Genomic DNA, 15,212 nt, shown 5'->3' with positions numbered 1-15,212 from the left:
TTCAGGGCTGAGCACGCCCGGCACACAAGCTTACAGGCTGCCTGCCCACCTCTGCTTCCTCCAGGAACACAGGTAAGTGCTTCCAGCAGCTCTGCGCTAACTCAGGAGTCCTCTCTGAAAATAATAATGAATGTGATGTTTTATCGTGCGTGTGTTAAATATTTCATTTGGTATGATGGTATTTTACGTATTCTGCCACAGAAGAACTTTTTCTCCTGATTTAGTCCACAGGTAATTTACTTATTTCTAAAAGAAAACCCACGTTCCCTCGGGGGCACGTGTATCAGGGGTAGGCTGTCCAGCATCCACAGATCCTTCAAGTAAGGCACGGAGGTACCTGATGGGAGATGGCTGGATGTTACCACATCAGTTTTGCCTTTGAATCTGTTATAAATTCACTGGGAAAGACCTGGAGGCTGGGGAAAATTGAAAGGAAAAAGGAAAGGGGGCAGCATGGATGGGATGGTTATACAGCATCACGGACTCAATGAATATGAATGTGGACAAACTCTGGGAGGTAGTGGAGGACAGAGGAGCTTGTCCATGGAGTGCAAAGAGTTGGACACGACTTAGCAACTGAACAACAACACAACCTCTGTTATAAAGCACTTTTACCCACTCTTGTGCAGTCAGTAAGGAAGAAACAGTAAAGATACGCTATTACTTTTTCGAAAACCGTTCTTTAAGTATTAATTTCAATAGTCGTCTAATTATGAGATGGATACAGGTACATCTCTCAATTATGAAATGTATAACATCAAGTTTCTATTATATTTAAGAAACGTTTTCTATAAATAAGGCTTCCCAGGTGGCACTAGTGGTAAAGAACAAATCTACCAGTCCAGGAGCTGTAAGAGATGTGGGTTCAGTCCCTGGGTGGGGAAGATCCCCTGGAGGAAGGCATAGCAACCCACTCCGGTATTCCTAATTTCAAGCCTTCTAATTACTAAATGTATACAAAGGAAAAATCTTCGTTGCCAGAAATCCACAACCCACACATAAGGCATTTCTTTTAGAAATTCTCATTACAGACTACCTTCCTTCCCTAGAGTGATGATAAAATGCATCTGATGCTCTTCCAGGACTTCCAGACCACATCCGGCCACCATGAGTTCCCTCAGTGAAGCAATCATCCACCTTGCAATTGATCTGTTCCACCAGATCAGAAAATCAGAGAAGGAAAACATCTTCCTGTCGCCTTTGAGTATCTCGTCAGCCTTAGCCATGACTTACTTAGGGGCCCGAGAAAACACCGCATCACAGATGCAGAAGGTAGGTGGCAGCTGCCTTTCCATCACAGGTTTGCATGGGGTGTCTGCTGGCTGCTGTGCAGATGACCACAGGTCTGTTGTCCCCAGGGTCCCAGGGGAAGCTCAAGCAGCCCCACGACTGGGTGGGCACAGAGTTATGGGGGCAGGGCTCCCCACCTGCCTCCTGTGCCTGGACTTCCTCTGGGGGCTGGGATGAACCCCTACAACTGCCCAACAACCAGAGGTGAGGCTTTAATGGAAGACTTCAGTAGAAGTGAGGCCCTGACTAAAGTCCACGGGAGATATCTTTACATGTTTCCTCAACGATGAATGAAAAACGAGACACAGTTCTTTAAAGTGGACAGCGCTCAAGCAGCTTTGTGTTTCCCACACACGACTGTGTTTTTTAAGAAGCAAGTGTTTGCACTGAATATTCTTTCTTCTTTTCTTTGTTCCCTATGCTTTGGGGGTTTTTTGTTTGGTTTGGTACTTGGTTTGCATTTTCTTTCCTTTCTTCTTCCTGACTTTTTTCTTTCTTTTTGGTCGACTGTGATGCACACAGATATATCAGGTGACACTTCTTTGCTCCACTGTCTGTCTCCTCCAGGTCCTTCACTTCAATAAAATCGCAGAGAACACAAGAGGAGGAGCCGCAAAAGAGCACGTGAGTCACAGGGCACCGGATTTAGAGGATCACGTATCCACGAGGGTCATAGTTTAAACTGGGAATTTCAGACCAAGTGGGGAAAGTCCACTTTTAGGGACATCTTAAGTGAAACCCAGCGGACAGAGTTGTAGCTCATTTCACGTTACATATATGTGCTTCACGGCTTTGTTATCCTAGAGGAGAGTAGCATGTGCTTCACGGGAAGGGCTCGGAAACCCAAAGGGGCTTCAGACTGCGCTCTGTTGTTCAGGAATGACAAATGTGGGCATTACAACTGCTCTGAGCCACAGTGACTTCATCCCAGTTCACTGGGGATGATAAAATGTCTGCTGCAATACATGCAAATCCATGTGAAACAGAATAGCAGGGCCAGGAAAATGAAAACTCTGATGTATAGTACGTATTTTATTATGGTTATTATAGCAAAATAATAACTATACTATTTATAACATGTTTCTAACATTGCATAGTATGAACTCATAATATTAATATTATTATTGGATAATGTTACATCATGATGGTAGTTCATATTATGAAGACCAATAGGTAGGCATCAAAATATATTATGGAAAGTGATGAACTGAGAGCTATTGTTTATAGGCTCCTCCAAAACTCTCAGGTAGCAAGGTTAAGGTTCTGGATTGAGACAAGCCTGGGTTGAAAACCTGGCTCTGTCTCCTTGCAGAAGCTACTTAGCCCTCTGCACTCTCTTGTCATCATGTGAATCCAGCCAAAGACTTAGAGATGCTGGTGTACAGCTGCTGGCAGAGTCCCAGACACACACTGCTCCCACACCGAGAAGTGCGGCCATCAGAACGAAGAGCCGTAGGGCAGAGTCAACAGGTCTTAGAAGACAATCCCACCAGGAGTATAACAGGGCTTCACGTCATAACCTAGGACGATACAGGGATTTCACTTTCTCACACAGCTGATGACTGTCAGAGACGCACTATGGTCTGGCCCTCAAGAAGCCTAACTTTAGCTGAGGAGGTGACCCTAAGCATTGCAGACGGCTAAGATAGTGCCTGGAGGAACGGCGCTGCGTGGGAGTTCAAAGGAGAAAAGAGGGTGTGTCTGAGCAGGAGAAAGAATTGCCTAGGAGACCGGCTGAAAGGATTAGGAAGGCTATACCTGTAAAACACACCAATTAGGGGAAATAACCACAACCATCATCCCTGGGGATACCTCCCTCTAGACAGGGATCCACAGACCCCTGGGCATGTAGAGTTTACATTGACAGAGACTCCAATGAGCTCACTTTTTGACATTTGAAGGTTGAAAAGCCAGGAAATGTTCATCAACACTTTCAAAAGCTTCTGACAGAATTAAAGAAATCCACTGATGCCTATGAGCTGAGTGTCGCCAACAGGCTCTACAGAGAAAAGGAGTTTCGGTTTCTCCAGGTGAGTTTCCTGGTCTGTCACACCTTTGGTCTGCATCCCAGGTCCTCGGGCCACATCTCCTAATGGATGGCGGCGGGGAGGGTGCAGAGGAGCCTGGGGACCCACACGGAGGCATTATTCCCAGGGGCGCCGAGCTCCCTGACCACAACTGCCCCTGCTGGAGAGTCCAGAGGGTGATAGCACACCAGTAAGGGGGGGCTAGGGATTGGCCTGTGACCTCTGCTTGATCAGGATTTAACACATTTAATTTAATTTGGGAATACCTACACAGTTACTGACAAATTACTTTTCATTCCTTCTTCCTTCCTGCTCATGTCATAGGAATACATGGATAATGTTCAGAAATTTTATCTAGCCAGTGTGGAATCTGCTGATTTTAAAAATGCTGCAGAGGAAAGTCGAAAGATGATTAATTCCTGGGTGGAGAGCCAAACCAATGGTAGGTTATGAGAGAGTCACTCATTACAAACCACGGCTGAATCGCCGCTGTGTGTGAACACGGTGCTGGACCCTGACCGGGCTTTAAGACAGGGGGAGGCCCTGCAGGGGGTGGACGGTCCAGGTCAGTGTGGAGAGAAACAGGCGGGGGTGCTCTGATGACCAGCCCCCTGCAGGCACAGCTGAGCCTGGAAGACAGTGTCTTGTGGATCCCAAGTCTCTGCTCAGACTTCAGGTTGATTCATAAGTTGTTTCTAAATTAAAGGCGTAACTTCCGGGTTATAATCCCTAAGAGAAAATATGAAGAGTCCACTTTTGCTTTCTTAACTGGGAAACAAGCCGCTCTCCATTACACCATCCTTCTTGCAGAAATGACCACCTGCAGGAGAAGGGTCCTGGCCCACGTCCCCCTCCCACTGGATTGTCACAGTGTCCACCCCACCCAGGGAGGGGCTGGACAACGTCTCCATCCCATGAACCGTATCCTACCTCCCTTCCGAAACATAGGCTTAACCTACAGCAACTCAATGTGCAGAATGAAGAAGACAGGGAATGGAAACAAGAGACAAAGCTACTGAGGGAACAGGAAGGGAGGAAAGGGAAGAAGAAAACTGACCAGTAAAGGTCAGCTGAAATCAGTTCTTCAGAATTGATTACCTGTTCATCAGTTCTGATGAACAAGGTATTGTCAGAATTGATGACCCAGAATTCTTGGGTCAGGAAGAGCCCCTGAAGGAGGGCACGGCATCCCACTCCAGTATTCTTGCCTAGAGAGTCCCATGGACAGAGGAGCCTGGTGGGCTGCAGTCTGTGGGCTCACAGACTGAAGAGGCTTAGCACAGCATGGCATCTTAAGTATCATAGAAATATCATGGCATCTTAAATATCAGAAATCAGTTCATCAGGATTCCTTGTGAAATGACTGATGTCCCCACACACACAGACTGAACACCTTCCCAGTCAGGAGCAGGGGCGTCTGCATGAGGGCGACTCCATCAGGCTCGGGCTGTGAGCAAAGCCTCACCTAGTGAACCGCTGGGCATGGAGTCCCTCACGGGCTGACTTGTGTGAATATTTAATCATCACTTGTAACTTTCAACGTATCTGACAGATAAACCACTCGTGCCTTTCATGACAGACCTTTGATTTTCTGTCTTTGCAGGAAAAATCAAGGACCTACTTCCCAAAGACTCTCTCGACAGCTCTACTGTTCTGGTTCTGGTGAACGCCGTCTACTTCAAAGGGCAGTGGAACCAGAAATTTAAGGAAGAACATACTGCAGAGGAAAAATTTTGGCTGAACAAGGTATTGTCTGTAATTTACGTCTATAACCAAGTGTAGCTACATGCACTGTGAAATTTAAATACATGGTAATTAATATATAACTCGTATAGAAGATAGAATTTGTCAAGGCTTATTTTCTTGTCCTTTTTTTAAGCTTTATTAACCTGGGATTCCTTGAAGAAACTCTTATCTCTAAGACACAAATTTCCCAGATCATCTCTTAGGAGGCTGAGTTTGGTGTCTCAATGATACTATTTTTTTCCTGGCCTACTGCTCACTTGGCATTCTTTTGCACATGAATTTATTGCAGGATACAAGCAAACCTGTGCAGATGATGAAACAAACCAATAGTTTCAAGTTCGGGTCACTGGAGGACGTGCAAGCCAAGATCCTGGAAATCCCGTACAAAGGCGAAGAGCTAAGCATGTTGGTGCTGCTGCCCAATGAAGTAGACGGTCTGCAGGAGGTAAAACCTGGTATTCACTGTCTCCTTGCCATTGCTCACATTTCCAGTGATTCAGTGCTTGTGTGGGCTGCTCATAGATTGGTAGTACTGGCTGGCAGCATAGAACAAAAAATAATAATAATAACATCTGCTACTGCTACTGCTACTGCTAAGTCACTTCAGTCGTGTCTGACTCTGTGCGTCCCCATAGACGGCAGCCCACCAGGCTCCCCCGTCCCTGGGATTCTCCAGGCAATAACACTGGAGTGGGCTGCCATTTCCTTCTCCAATGCATGAAAGTGAAAAGTGAAAGTGAAGTCGCTCAGTCGTGTCCGACCCTCAGCGACCCCGTGGACTGCAGCCCACCAGGCTCCTCCATCCATGGGATTTTCCAGGCAAGAGTACTGGAGTGGGTGCCAGTGGCTCAATGGTAAAGAATCCGCCTACAGTGTGCGAGCCACAGGAGACACGGGTTCAATCCCTGGGTCAGGATGATCCCCTCGAGGAAGAAATGACAACCCACTCCAGTATTTCTGCCTGGGAAATGCCATGGACAGAGGAGCCTGGAGGGATACAGACCATGGGGTCACAAAGTGTCAGACATGACCTTCACATGAAACACATGTTGTTTCATTTCTGTGTCATGTTTATATAACACACATCCACACATGTGTATAGACATTTCTGTATACGCGTATATAGTGTACATACATACACAGAAAGAGCAAAGTTATAAATGTATGAAAACATTTATTTGATCATATGATATATATTCAGGACTGTTATTGTTTCCTCCTCAGAGAAAATCTAATAAACTGAATCTCCTGTATTCATGTTTACTGTTAAAATAAAGGTTTCCCAGACATTTCAATCCAAGGTTAGGTGGGCTCCATGACCATGAGAATCCTGACAGTTGTTCCTTTTCCACTGTTACAGCTTGAAGACCAGCTCACTGCTGAGAAGTTAATAGCGTGGACGAGCCCACAGAATATGGGGAAGAGAGAAGTGGACTTATACCTGCCTCGGTTTAAAGTGGAAGAGAGCTACGACCTCGTGCCCACACTGCAAGCCCTGGGGATGGTGGACGCCTTCCGTGATGGGGTGGCCGACTTCTCGGGCATGACCGGGAGACGTGATCTGGTGGTATCAAAGGTCTTCCACAAGTCCTTTGTGGAGGTGACCGAGGAGGGCACAGAGGCCGCGGCTGCTACCGGTGTGGTTATTATACGCAAATCATTAACGTTTCGTGAGCCTTTCCGCTGCGATCACCCTTTCCTGTTCCTCATCAAGCACATCAAGACCAACAGCATCCTCTTCTGTGGCCGAGTCTCTTCCCCTTAGATGTCCTTGGGCAGCGGCCACACTCGGGGACGTTCAGAGAGCTGTTCCCGGAGCTTGAATGCTGGTGCAACAGGTTCCCTTGGATGCATTTTCCTTTCCAAACGTATAGTCACCACTCACAATGTATTGGATAAAATATTGTTTGTCTGTCTCTCTCTTTCTACAAACACATGTAACCTACTCTAATCCCCATGAAAACACCTCCTTGGACAAATTGTTCACTATATTTTTAAAAGTTATTTCCATACTCTATCTTCTACTAAGTTTGAAATATCATAGCTCCTATTTCAAAAGTTATTTTTACTTTTCAAACCTAGACATTCACATTTATTTGAGTTCAGGTGGTATGTGGGACCCTTACATGTCTAAATTTTTTAATTTTCTGAAGTGCATTATCAATAAAACCATGGCTTGTTCATGTCATTTGTTGCTCATCCTTTTTTGTTCAACAAAGTGTAAGTGACCCCCCACACGTGGAAAAGATCATATAGAAAGATATTATCCTACATAGAAATCAAAATAGTGCAGCATGATGAGGTTAACAAGGCAGACTGCTGTCAGAACATGGAAGGCTCTGTAACCCATGTAAGAGCCTAGATATAAGCATCTAGAACTCAGACTTGGGATGTGAACTGAGTCTCTAAGAGGGTAAGACAGATGATATATATGTTAGAGCTACCGAGAGAAATATGGTAATTGTGGCTGAAGGCAGAGATGGGATAAGACTGGGAGAGCATCCAGTGAGAAGAAGGGCTGACAAGTGACCCTGAAGTCCACCAACCCATAAAGCAAAGAACTGACAAATTTTATTCCCCAAAACACAACTTTTCTCAGGGCAAGAGGAATCATTTGGAGCTGATATGTTTATTACATAGATTGGCATGATGGTTTCACAGATATATACTCACCTCAAAACTCATGACGTTCATACATTAAATACATACAGCTCTTTATACATCATTCATACATGAAGAAAGTTATTTTTGAACACAAAGTAATAAAAATCAATGTGTGACTTTAAACATAAAGATAACAGATGCTTAATAAAGAATATACTGCATATACACCACAGGACAGGCTTCCCTGGTGGTGCAGTGATAAGGAATCTGACTGCCAAGCAGGAGACCTGGGTTCAAAAAGGAGCTGGACATGACGTAGTGACTAAACAACACAACACCAGACACCACAGGACACCAACTTGTGCCCATGGGATTGCACAAAGCTAAAATTAAAAGACTGGTCAAACCCTGTGTGGAGAAAACGTGGATCAACCAGAACTCTCCCACACCATTGGTAGGATACAAAAGCTGCAACCACTCAGGAAAATAGTCATGCAATTTTATTTTTTCAATCTGTATTAAAATATTATTGGCCCATAGCACTGAGTAAGTTGAAGGTGAACATGCAGTACACTCATTTTCTACATACAAATCTGATACACTCATTTTCTACAAAGTGACCACCAGCACAGCTTGCACTAACACTGCTCTCTCAGGGCAAGAGGAATCATTTGGAGGTGATATGTTTATTACATAGACTGGCATGATGGTTTCACAGATATATACTCACCTCAAAACTCCTGACGTTCATACAGTAAATACGTACAGCTCTTTATACACCATTCATCATTCATACATCATTCACACTCTCTCATCACAGTATTGTCATTTCTTTTTCGGGAGGTGTGTTGTTCAAGAACAGCTGTCACACTGTTGATCTCTAAGGGAGAGGGGAAGCTGGGGTCTCCTATGCTGCCATCTGGGTGATGTCTCCAGAAAACCACATATCTCCTTGGCTGAGCAATGCACTTCTAGAGAAAGTCTTTCTCAAGTACACAAAGTGGCACATATCACTACTTTCTTACAGGATTAAAAGTTGACCAGACTATTACCAGACCAGTAATTCCACATCCTGATTTTACCCAAGAGATATGAATACATCCACCACAAAAGGACTAAGACACAAATGTTCACTGAAGCCTTATTCGTAATGGCCAGAAAGCTGGCAAAACCTCAAGTGTCTAACAGCTAAACAAAACAGGTGGAGGAAAGTACAAACCCAAGAATAGTACTTAGAGATAAAAAGGAAAAAACTACTGACAACATGGATTAAACTCCTACACGCTGTGCTGTGCAAACAAGAAACTGAAAAGAATGATTGTGTGTTATGTAATCCCCTCAGATGACAATTTTACACTATGGATAAATGTAGCTGGGCATCCCCGGTGGCTCAGTGGTAAAGAACCCGCCTGACAATGCAGGAGACATGGATTTGATCCCTGGGTTGGAAAGGTCCCCTGGAGAAGGGAAGGGCTGCCCTTGCCAGTGTTCTTGCCGGGAGAATCCCACGGACAGAGAAGCCTGGTGGGCTACAGTCAGTCCATGGGGTCGCAAAGAGTCAGACACGACGGAGAGACTAATCGACAACAAATGTAGTTACATCTCAATACAAGAGACTTTTGAAACACTTAGAACAATACGATCATAGGAAATGATAGTAAAAAATACAAAGAAGTGATAGCCGATTATTAAATATGAAAGCGAGTATTTTATTGAATGAGATGGATCAGAGCATAATTTCCCTGTGCTATTTCACTTAAGACGAAGATGGATACCGCTAAACACTCATTGGTTGTGTGGCTAACGTAGAGTCTTAAGCTTTGCTATCGGCAGGTTGAATCACTAAACATTTCCAGAGATGAAACAAATGAGGAATCACCTTCATGAGAGAAGAAATTTTGATCGGATTAATAACACAAAGGTTGTATATTAATTGAATACTACACACTGTATTGGCAAGAAATTTTATAAGTTCCATTCATGGGTTTAACCCAACGTATCTTAAAACTATATAACCATGAAACACTCCAGAGTTTTGGTATTTCCTTGTGTTTGAATAAGTATCAGGAATAACATAAAAATGTGTCCGGTATAAACTCATAGGTAGAAATATCACATTTAGTTTCAGTAGATTTCCAGATGCTCCTCTGGTTGGGTCTCCAAAAGATCCCAATCTGAAAACAGTGAAAGATTTGAGAAGTTATGTTGTTAGTGAAAAGTTGTCATTACTCCTTCCATCACCTTGCCTTATCTTATCTTCAGAACAAGTCATTCTGAGCTGACTACTGCCCTTCGGATGCTGCACCCTTCACAGCTTACAGGAATCTCTATGAGCCAGGGAAGCAGAAGCCCTGTGAGTGGGCCTGTGCAGTCTTGATCCATCAGTAAAGGAGATTTGTCTTGGTTGCTCCCAGGCGTTTCTCATCAGGAAGATCTGAGGGAGGCGACAAGCTCACTGTTCTTTTGTGACATGTGGGCAGGTTGGGAAACCTGCCCCTGTGAACGCAGGAGATTCTCAGCTAGCTAAGTCTGGAGACAGAACACAGGCCCTTGAGATGTTGCAGCTTCGTACAGTAATAATGCCTCCATAGGCAGCTGGAAGCTTGCTCCAAGGGGTGTGTTGGGGGCCTTCCAACCTCACGCAGGGGCTGGAACCTCAGCTGTGACGGTCCAGGACCCCGGTCCGCCGCCGGGGCTCAGTCTCTCTGCCTCCCTCTGCACCGCCCTCCCTTCCACCTCTCTCTCTCTCCCCCTCTTTTCCTCTCCCTGCCTCCCTACACGTTCTCTCTCTCTGTCTCTCTCTCTCACCAAACACGCACAGCATCTAAACAAGGGAGCTGGGTCAGCAGGGCTCCACCATTAAATACACCTCGGCTTTGGAGCTAAGCCTCCAGGAAGGCCTCAGGAAAAGCCCCTGCCGGGGCAGCCAGTTTCCCGCGCTGCCCTCCCATCTCCACCCTTGAAACGAGGACTTCACCTCCTGGGGCTCTGAACTGCTGCCACGCTTAGTGGCCCTGAAACCAGGAACAAGCCAGAGCGCATCTCTCCTCACCCTTCTGGGTTCTGGGGAGGAGAAGCACCGCCGGAGCCACGACAGAGCCGCCCACACCCGCAGGCCGGCCCTGCGAGGCCCTGACCGCCTCCTGCGCGCCGCCCCCCGGCGCCGCGTCCGCTCCAACGCCGCCGCCGGCCCCGCTGCTCCAGGGCCTCGTGTCCTGAGCTCAGTGTCCGCGCTGCGCAGGCTTGCTCAGGATCGCATGGATACAGATAAATGTCTCGTGGTCATGGAGAAATACTGCCATGGCTTCTGTCCAGACTCTTAGGAGTGTTTAGTTTGGCTGATAGGATCGCTGGTGGTACCGCACTGAAGAGACCTTCCTCTGCCCCCCACACCCCCCCCAATTTATTTCTAATCACAGAGTGTGACCTTATGTGTAAATAGATCATAGACATAGCTAGTTAACATAAGATCGTACTGACTCAAGCTGGGTCCTCATCCAATGACTGGACCCTTCTATGAAGAGAAGAGACACAGGGAAGACGGTCATGTCGAGACAGAGGCACAGGCCCGGAAACTCGAGGAACCACCAGGGAGTAGAAAAGGTAAAGAGATTTCTCCCCGAGAGCCTCGCGAGGAAGTGTGGTCCTGAGAACACACTGATTTTAGACCTCAAGCCTCCAGAAGTGGGAGACAATGAATACGGTGGTTTGAAACCTCAGTGTGGGCCGCTCACGACAGAGGTCCTAGGAACCTAACACAGTGCCTGGAGAGCAGAGAAGTGCCCTCTCACGCTCCCGTGCCTAAACTGTTAAGTTACGGTAGTTTACTAGAGCAAAAACTCAACCATTTCAGCAATCAAAAATACATTCAAAGAAGGACATGAGCCCCATCAAAACAACATTGTACATCAACATTCAATGCAATGCCCTGAATTTCAGGAGCACATCTTCTACTTGAAGTATAGGGAATTAGGATGCTTTGTCAGGTGGTCATCAGATGCAGGGAGGAAATCCCTGGAAGGAGTTAGAGCCAGGCGTTCCTTGAGCAATAATAGACATTTACTGGAGTCTATGGAGTTGACGTTTTCTTGCTTGGATCACTGAGAAACTGAAGGTGCTGATGACAGCTGTCCCTGGCAGTCCTGGTGAGATATGTGCTAAAGCCAGAGTCACGTCCAGGAACACAGAGGCTGGTTGCAGAAGTCATGGGGTGGGGAAGGATGGTGCTATCATGGTCTCAGAGTTTGTCTCAGAGGATGAGGCTTAGGAAGTCAGTGGCCACCAAATGTAAAGGAGCTTTGGCAAACCTCCCTTGTCATTAAGTCCCTGCTTCTAGCACTGTGGTAGAGACCCTTCACTAAGCTCAGTACTAAGTCATAGAACATAATTAAGAACGCAATGAATGGAGAATGAATCATTAAGAAATTATAAAAATAGATAATCAAACACATTATGTGATCACCCCTACATTCACACGGAATCAAGAAGCCTTCTTTCAAATGTAAGAGACCAAGAGTCACTGATTCCTAGTTCATGCACAAAGAATAGTCTCTCTCTTCCTGCATTCTACCAAAAAATTAAGAGACCCATAAAAGCGAATCCTGGAGGCAGTGCGATCTTTCTGATATGATAAGAAGTTATAGAATAAAATTTTGACTAAGGACTTACTCAGTCCTTCCTTAATATATAATTTTAATCAATTCAAGGGGCTTCCCAGTTGGCACTGGTGGTAAAGAACCAGGTTGCCAACACGGGAGACATAAGAGACCCAGGTTCAATCCCTGGATTGGGAAGATCCCCTGGAGGAGGGCATGGCAACCCACTCCAGTATTCTTGCCTGGAGACTCTCCATGGACAGAGGAGCCTGGTGGGCTACAGCCCAGAGGGTCACAAAGAGTGGGAAACGACTGAAGTGACTTAGCAAACACACACGAAATCAATTGGAATGTTAAATGTCAATCAAAAACTGCTGAAAGGAAGGGCTGTAGAAATGGTTCTAGAGACAGGAGATGTGAGAGAGGGTTGGATGGTGCTAAGCACAGAGTAGGATGACTGTCCCGAGTGGAACTGGAGGCATGGGAATGGGGAGACGGGTGGTGAGAATGAACTGTCTCAGTCTGCCATGACACACCTACAGACAAGACCATTCCCCAACTAAGGGACATTAAGGTAAATCTGATTCATCCTGTTCAGATGCTATTTACATTGTGCGGATCTGTATCTATATGGGAATATTAAAACAGTAATTGATCATATATGAAACGAGTCACCAGTCCAGGTTCGATGCACGATACTGGATGCTTGGGGCTGGTGCACTGGGACGGCCCAGAGGGATGGTATGGGGAGGGAGGAGGGTTCAGGATGGGGAACACATGTATACCTGTGGCAGATTCATTTTGATATATGGCAAAACCAATACAATATTGTAAAGTAAAATAAAATTTAAAAAAATAAATAAAACAGTAATTGGCAGATATCCTGTTATTGAAAGCTTGAAGGGTTTTCTCAAGTAACCAGTTTACCTGCAGATGGGTATGACCACGTGCGTAATAAGAAGGAAGAGATAAAATGCCCCCTAGGATGTGCACCTCAGCAAAGCTGGTGAACCTTCACGCCCTTCACAAGGACGGAAGAAAACAGGAGGAGAGCAGAGGAGCTATTTTGAAGCAACCTACACAGGTATTAGAAATATGTGGGATGGTTCCTGGACATGTCATTTCCTCTTCAGTTTTATTGGATTCCGGGATTCATGATGCCAATGATGTTGGTATATTTAGAAAATACCCAAAGGCGGGTGGCAAGTACTGACTTGCAGAATCGTCTGAGAAGTGCTGAGTGTCCTGTGACACTGTGTGACATCGTGGTGTCTTCACCTTGTCTAATACATGCCAGGAGGACTTTTGAAAAGGAGGGAGAGAAGGATGCGATATGGATTCTTATTTGAACTAACCAAAGTTCCCTCTAAATTCAAGCAAAATCCTTTGCTTTGCATACATGCTCAGTCGTGTCCCACTCTTTGCCACCCCATGGACTGACTGTTGCCCGACAGACTCCTCTGTCCATGGGATTTCCCAGGCAAGAATACTGGAGTGGGTTGCCATTTCCTCCTCCAGAACAAAATCTTGATCTTCATCAGTTAGTTGCTCTTCCTCAAAGCCAGCCTCTGTACCACCAACCTCGGTAACTTACTCACAGGAGGAATCAGCTCAGTCAGTGGTTCCCTTGAGTCCTCGACTCCTGCTCTGTGCCCTGGGCTTCCTCCAGGCCCAGCCGGGGCTCCTTACTTCTGTCTCTGGGCTCAGAGCCCTTTCTCTTTGAACCCAAAGACGTTCACCCTGCTCTGGCCCGGGGGCTTCCCTGCTCTCTGACAGCGCCCGTGACCCAGCCTTGACTGGGACCTCTTATTCCTCATGTTTGTTGTTTTCCATCCTGGATCTTTTCTCCTGCTTATTTCCTTCTTCTTTAGACTCAGCTCTGCCATTAGACTCCAGCAGACTCCATCCTCGCTCAGCCCACCCAGTCTCAGCTCTGGGGTCTTTGACCTCCAGTGTCATTCGGGGGTCAGGACACATAACCAGGAGGAGCCCTAAGAGCAGCAGGGCTGAGCTCAGGAATCATCTTTCTGGTTTAGGCACACAGGTCTCCCCTTCCTCCAGCTCGTGTCTCCATCCCTGTGCTTCTGGGACTCTGAGGTGGGTGAGGCTTCCTGTGAGTGGGCGCTGTGCTGGGACTGCAGCCTTGGACCAAGCACAGTACTGAGTGCCGGGGTGAGGAGAGGATTGGAGCCCACACACACGTGCTTTCTCCTAACCTGCTGGAAGTAAAGTGGTGCAGCTGCTGGGGAAGGCAGTCTGGTAGTTCTTCTAAATCAATCAGAGAATGAAATTCAACCAATCAATCGATCAAGTGTAAACTTGCTGTTGACCCACAGATTTCATTCTTAAGAATATGCCCAAGAAATTAAAACATACGTCCACACTGAAACTGCTATTTTACACAACCCTAAAAGAGTATCTGAAACCCTGCCTTCCTCCCTAATGACTGTGGCGTCCTTGGAGGAGAAATTAGGGACCCATTCCCACCCCTTTATATTTTGTGGGAGAACATGATCTCTACTGAGAGGGCAGAAGACGCAGCTTCTTTTCATCTAAACACAAGGAGATTTGTCAGTAAAGGCCCGGAGTCTGTCTACACCTCCCTGTGGGGAGTGGATACACACGCAGCCTCCTGGAACCAGCTACCTGCCTGGAGAGCTCACCTGGGCAATTCACCACTTGAGCGTCTGTTCAGTCACTCTTTAGCTCAATTCTGTTATCTGTGAAATGGGGAAAACAAACTCACCAACCTAAACATGGTACTAAAGAGGAAAATGGGTGAATACAAAACCCCAGTGTTTTGTATTAAAACAGCAGTGTTTAATATTATTCTATTACAGGAACACCAGATGCTTGAAGAGATGAGACTCCAGTGGTGAGACTCAGCCATGCCATTCAAAGAACACATTTTTTCCTCTTTTTTTCTTACAGACATTTAACTCTGTTGTTC

The 15,212-nt window shown here is 46.0% G+C and overlaps 1 protein-coding gene across 1 annotated transcript; it reads left to right on the top strand.

Moving 5' to 3' along the window:
* On the top strand, nt 1–7,251 carry LOC109577703 (serpin B3-like). Its single transcript, XM_019986459.2, has 8 exons — nt 1–72; nt 1,083–1,272; nt 1,858–1,914; nt 3,192–3,320; nt 3,642–3,759; nt 4,921–5,063; nt 5,353–5,508; nt 6,424–7,251. Exons 2-8 carry the CDS (start codon nt 1,108–1,110, stop codon nt 6,826–6,828), a joined length of 1,173 nt encoding a protein of 390 aa, XP_019842018.2. The 5' UTR covers nt 1–72; nt 1,083–1,107; the 3' UTR covers nt 6,829–7,251.
* Nucleotides 7,252–15,212: the final 7,961 nt, after the last annotated feature.

Source organism: Bos indicus, chromosome 24, assembly GCF_029378745.1.
Source record: "Bos indicus isolate NIAB-ARS_2022 breed Sahiwal x Tharparkar chromosome 24, NIAB-ARS_B.indTharparkar_mat_pri_1.0, whole genome shotgun sequence".
Lineage (NCBI taxonomy): Eukaryota > Metazoa > Chordata > Mammalia > Artiodactyla > Bovidae > Bos > Bos indicus.
Note: the sequence above shows the minus strand (reverse complement) of the source record. Positions and strands in the feature narration are given on the sequence as shown.

Excerpts from the sequence above, each read along its gene's own strand:
- LOC109577703 (XM_019986459.2), top strand. The coding sequence starts at position 1,108 with ATGAGTTCCCTCAGTGAAGCAATCATCCACCTTGCAATTGATCTGTTC. Across the intron at positions 3,321-3,641 it reads AGGAGTTTCGGTTTCTCCAG|GAATACATGGATAATGTTCA; the intron begins GTGAGTTTCCTG and ends CTCATGTCATAG. Across the intron at positions 3,760-4,920 it reads GGTGGAGAGCCAAACCAATG|GAAAAATCAAGGACCTACTT; the intron begins GTAGGTTATGAG and ends CTGTCTTTGCAG.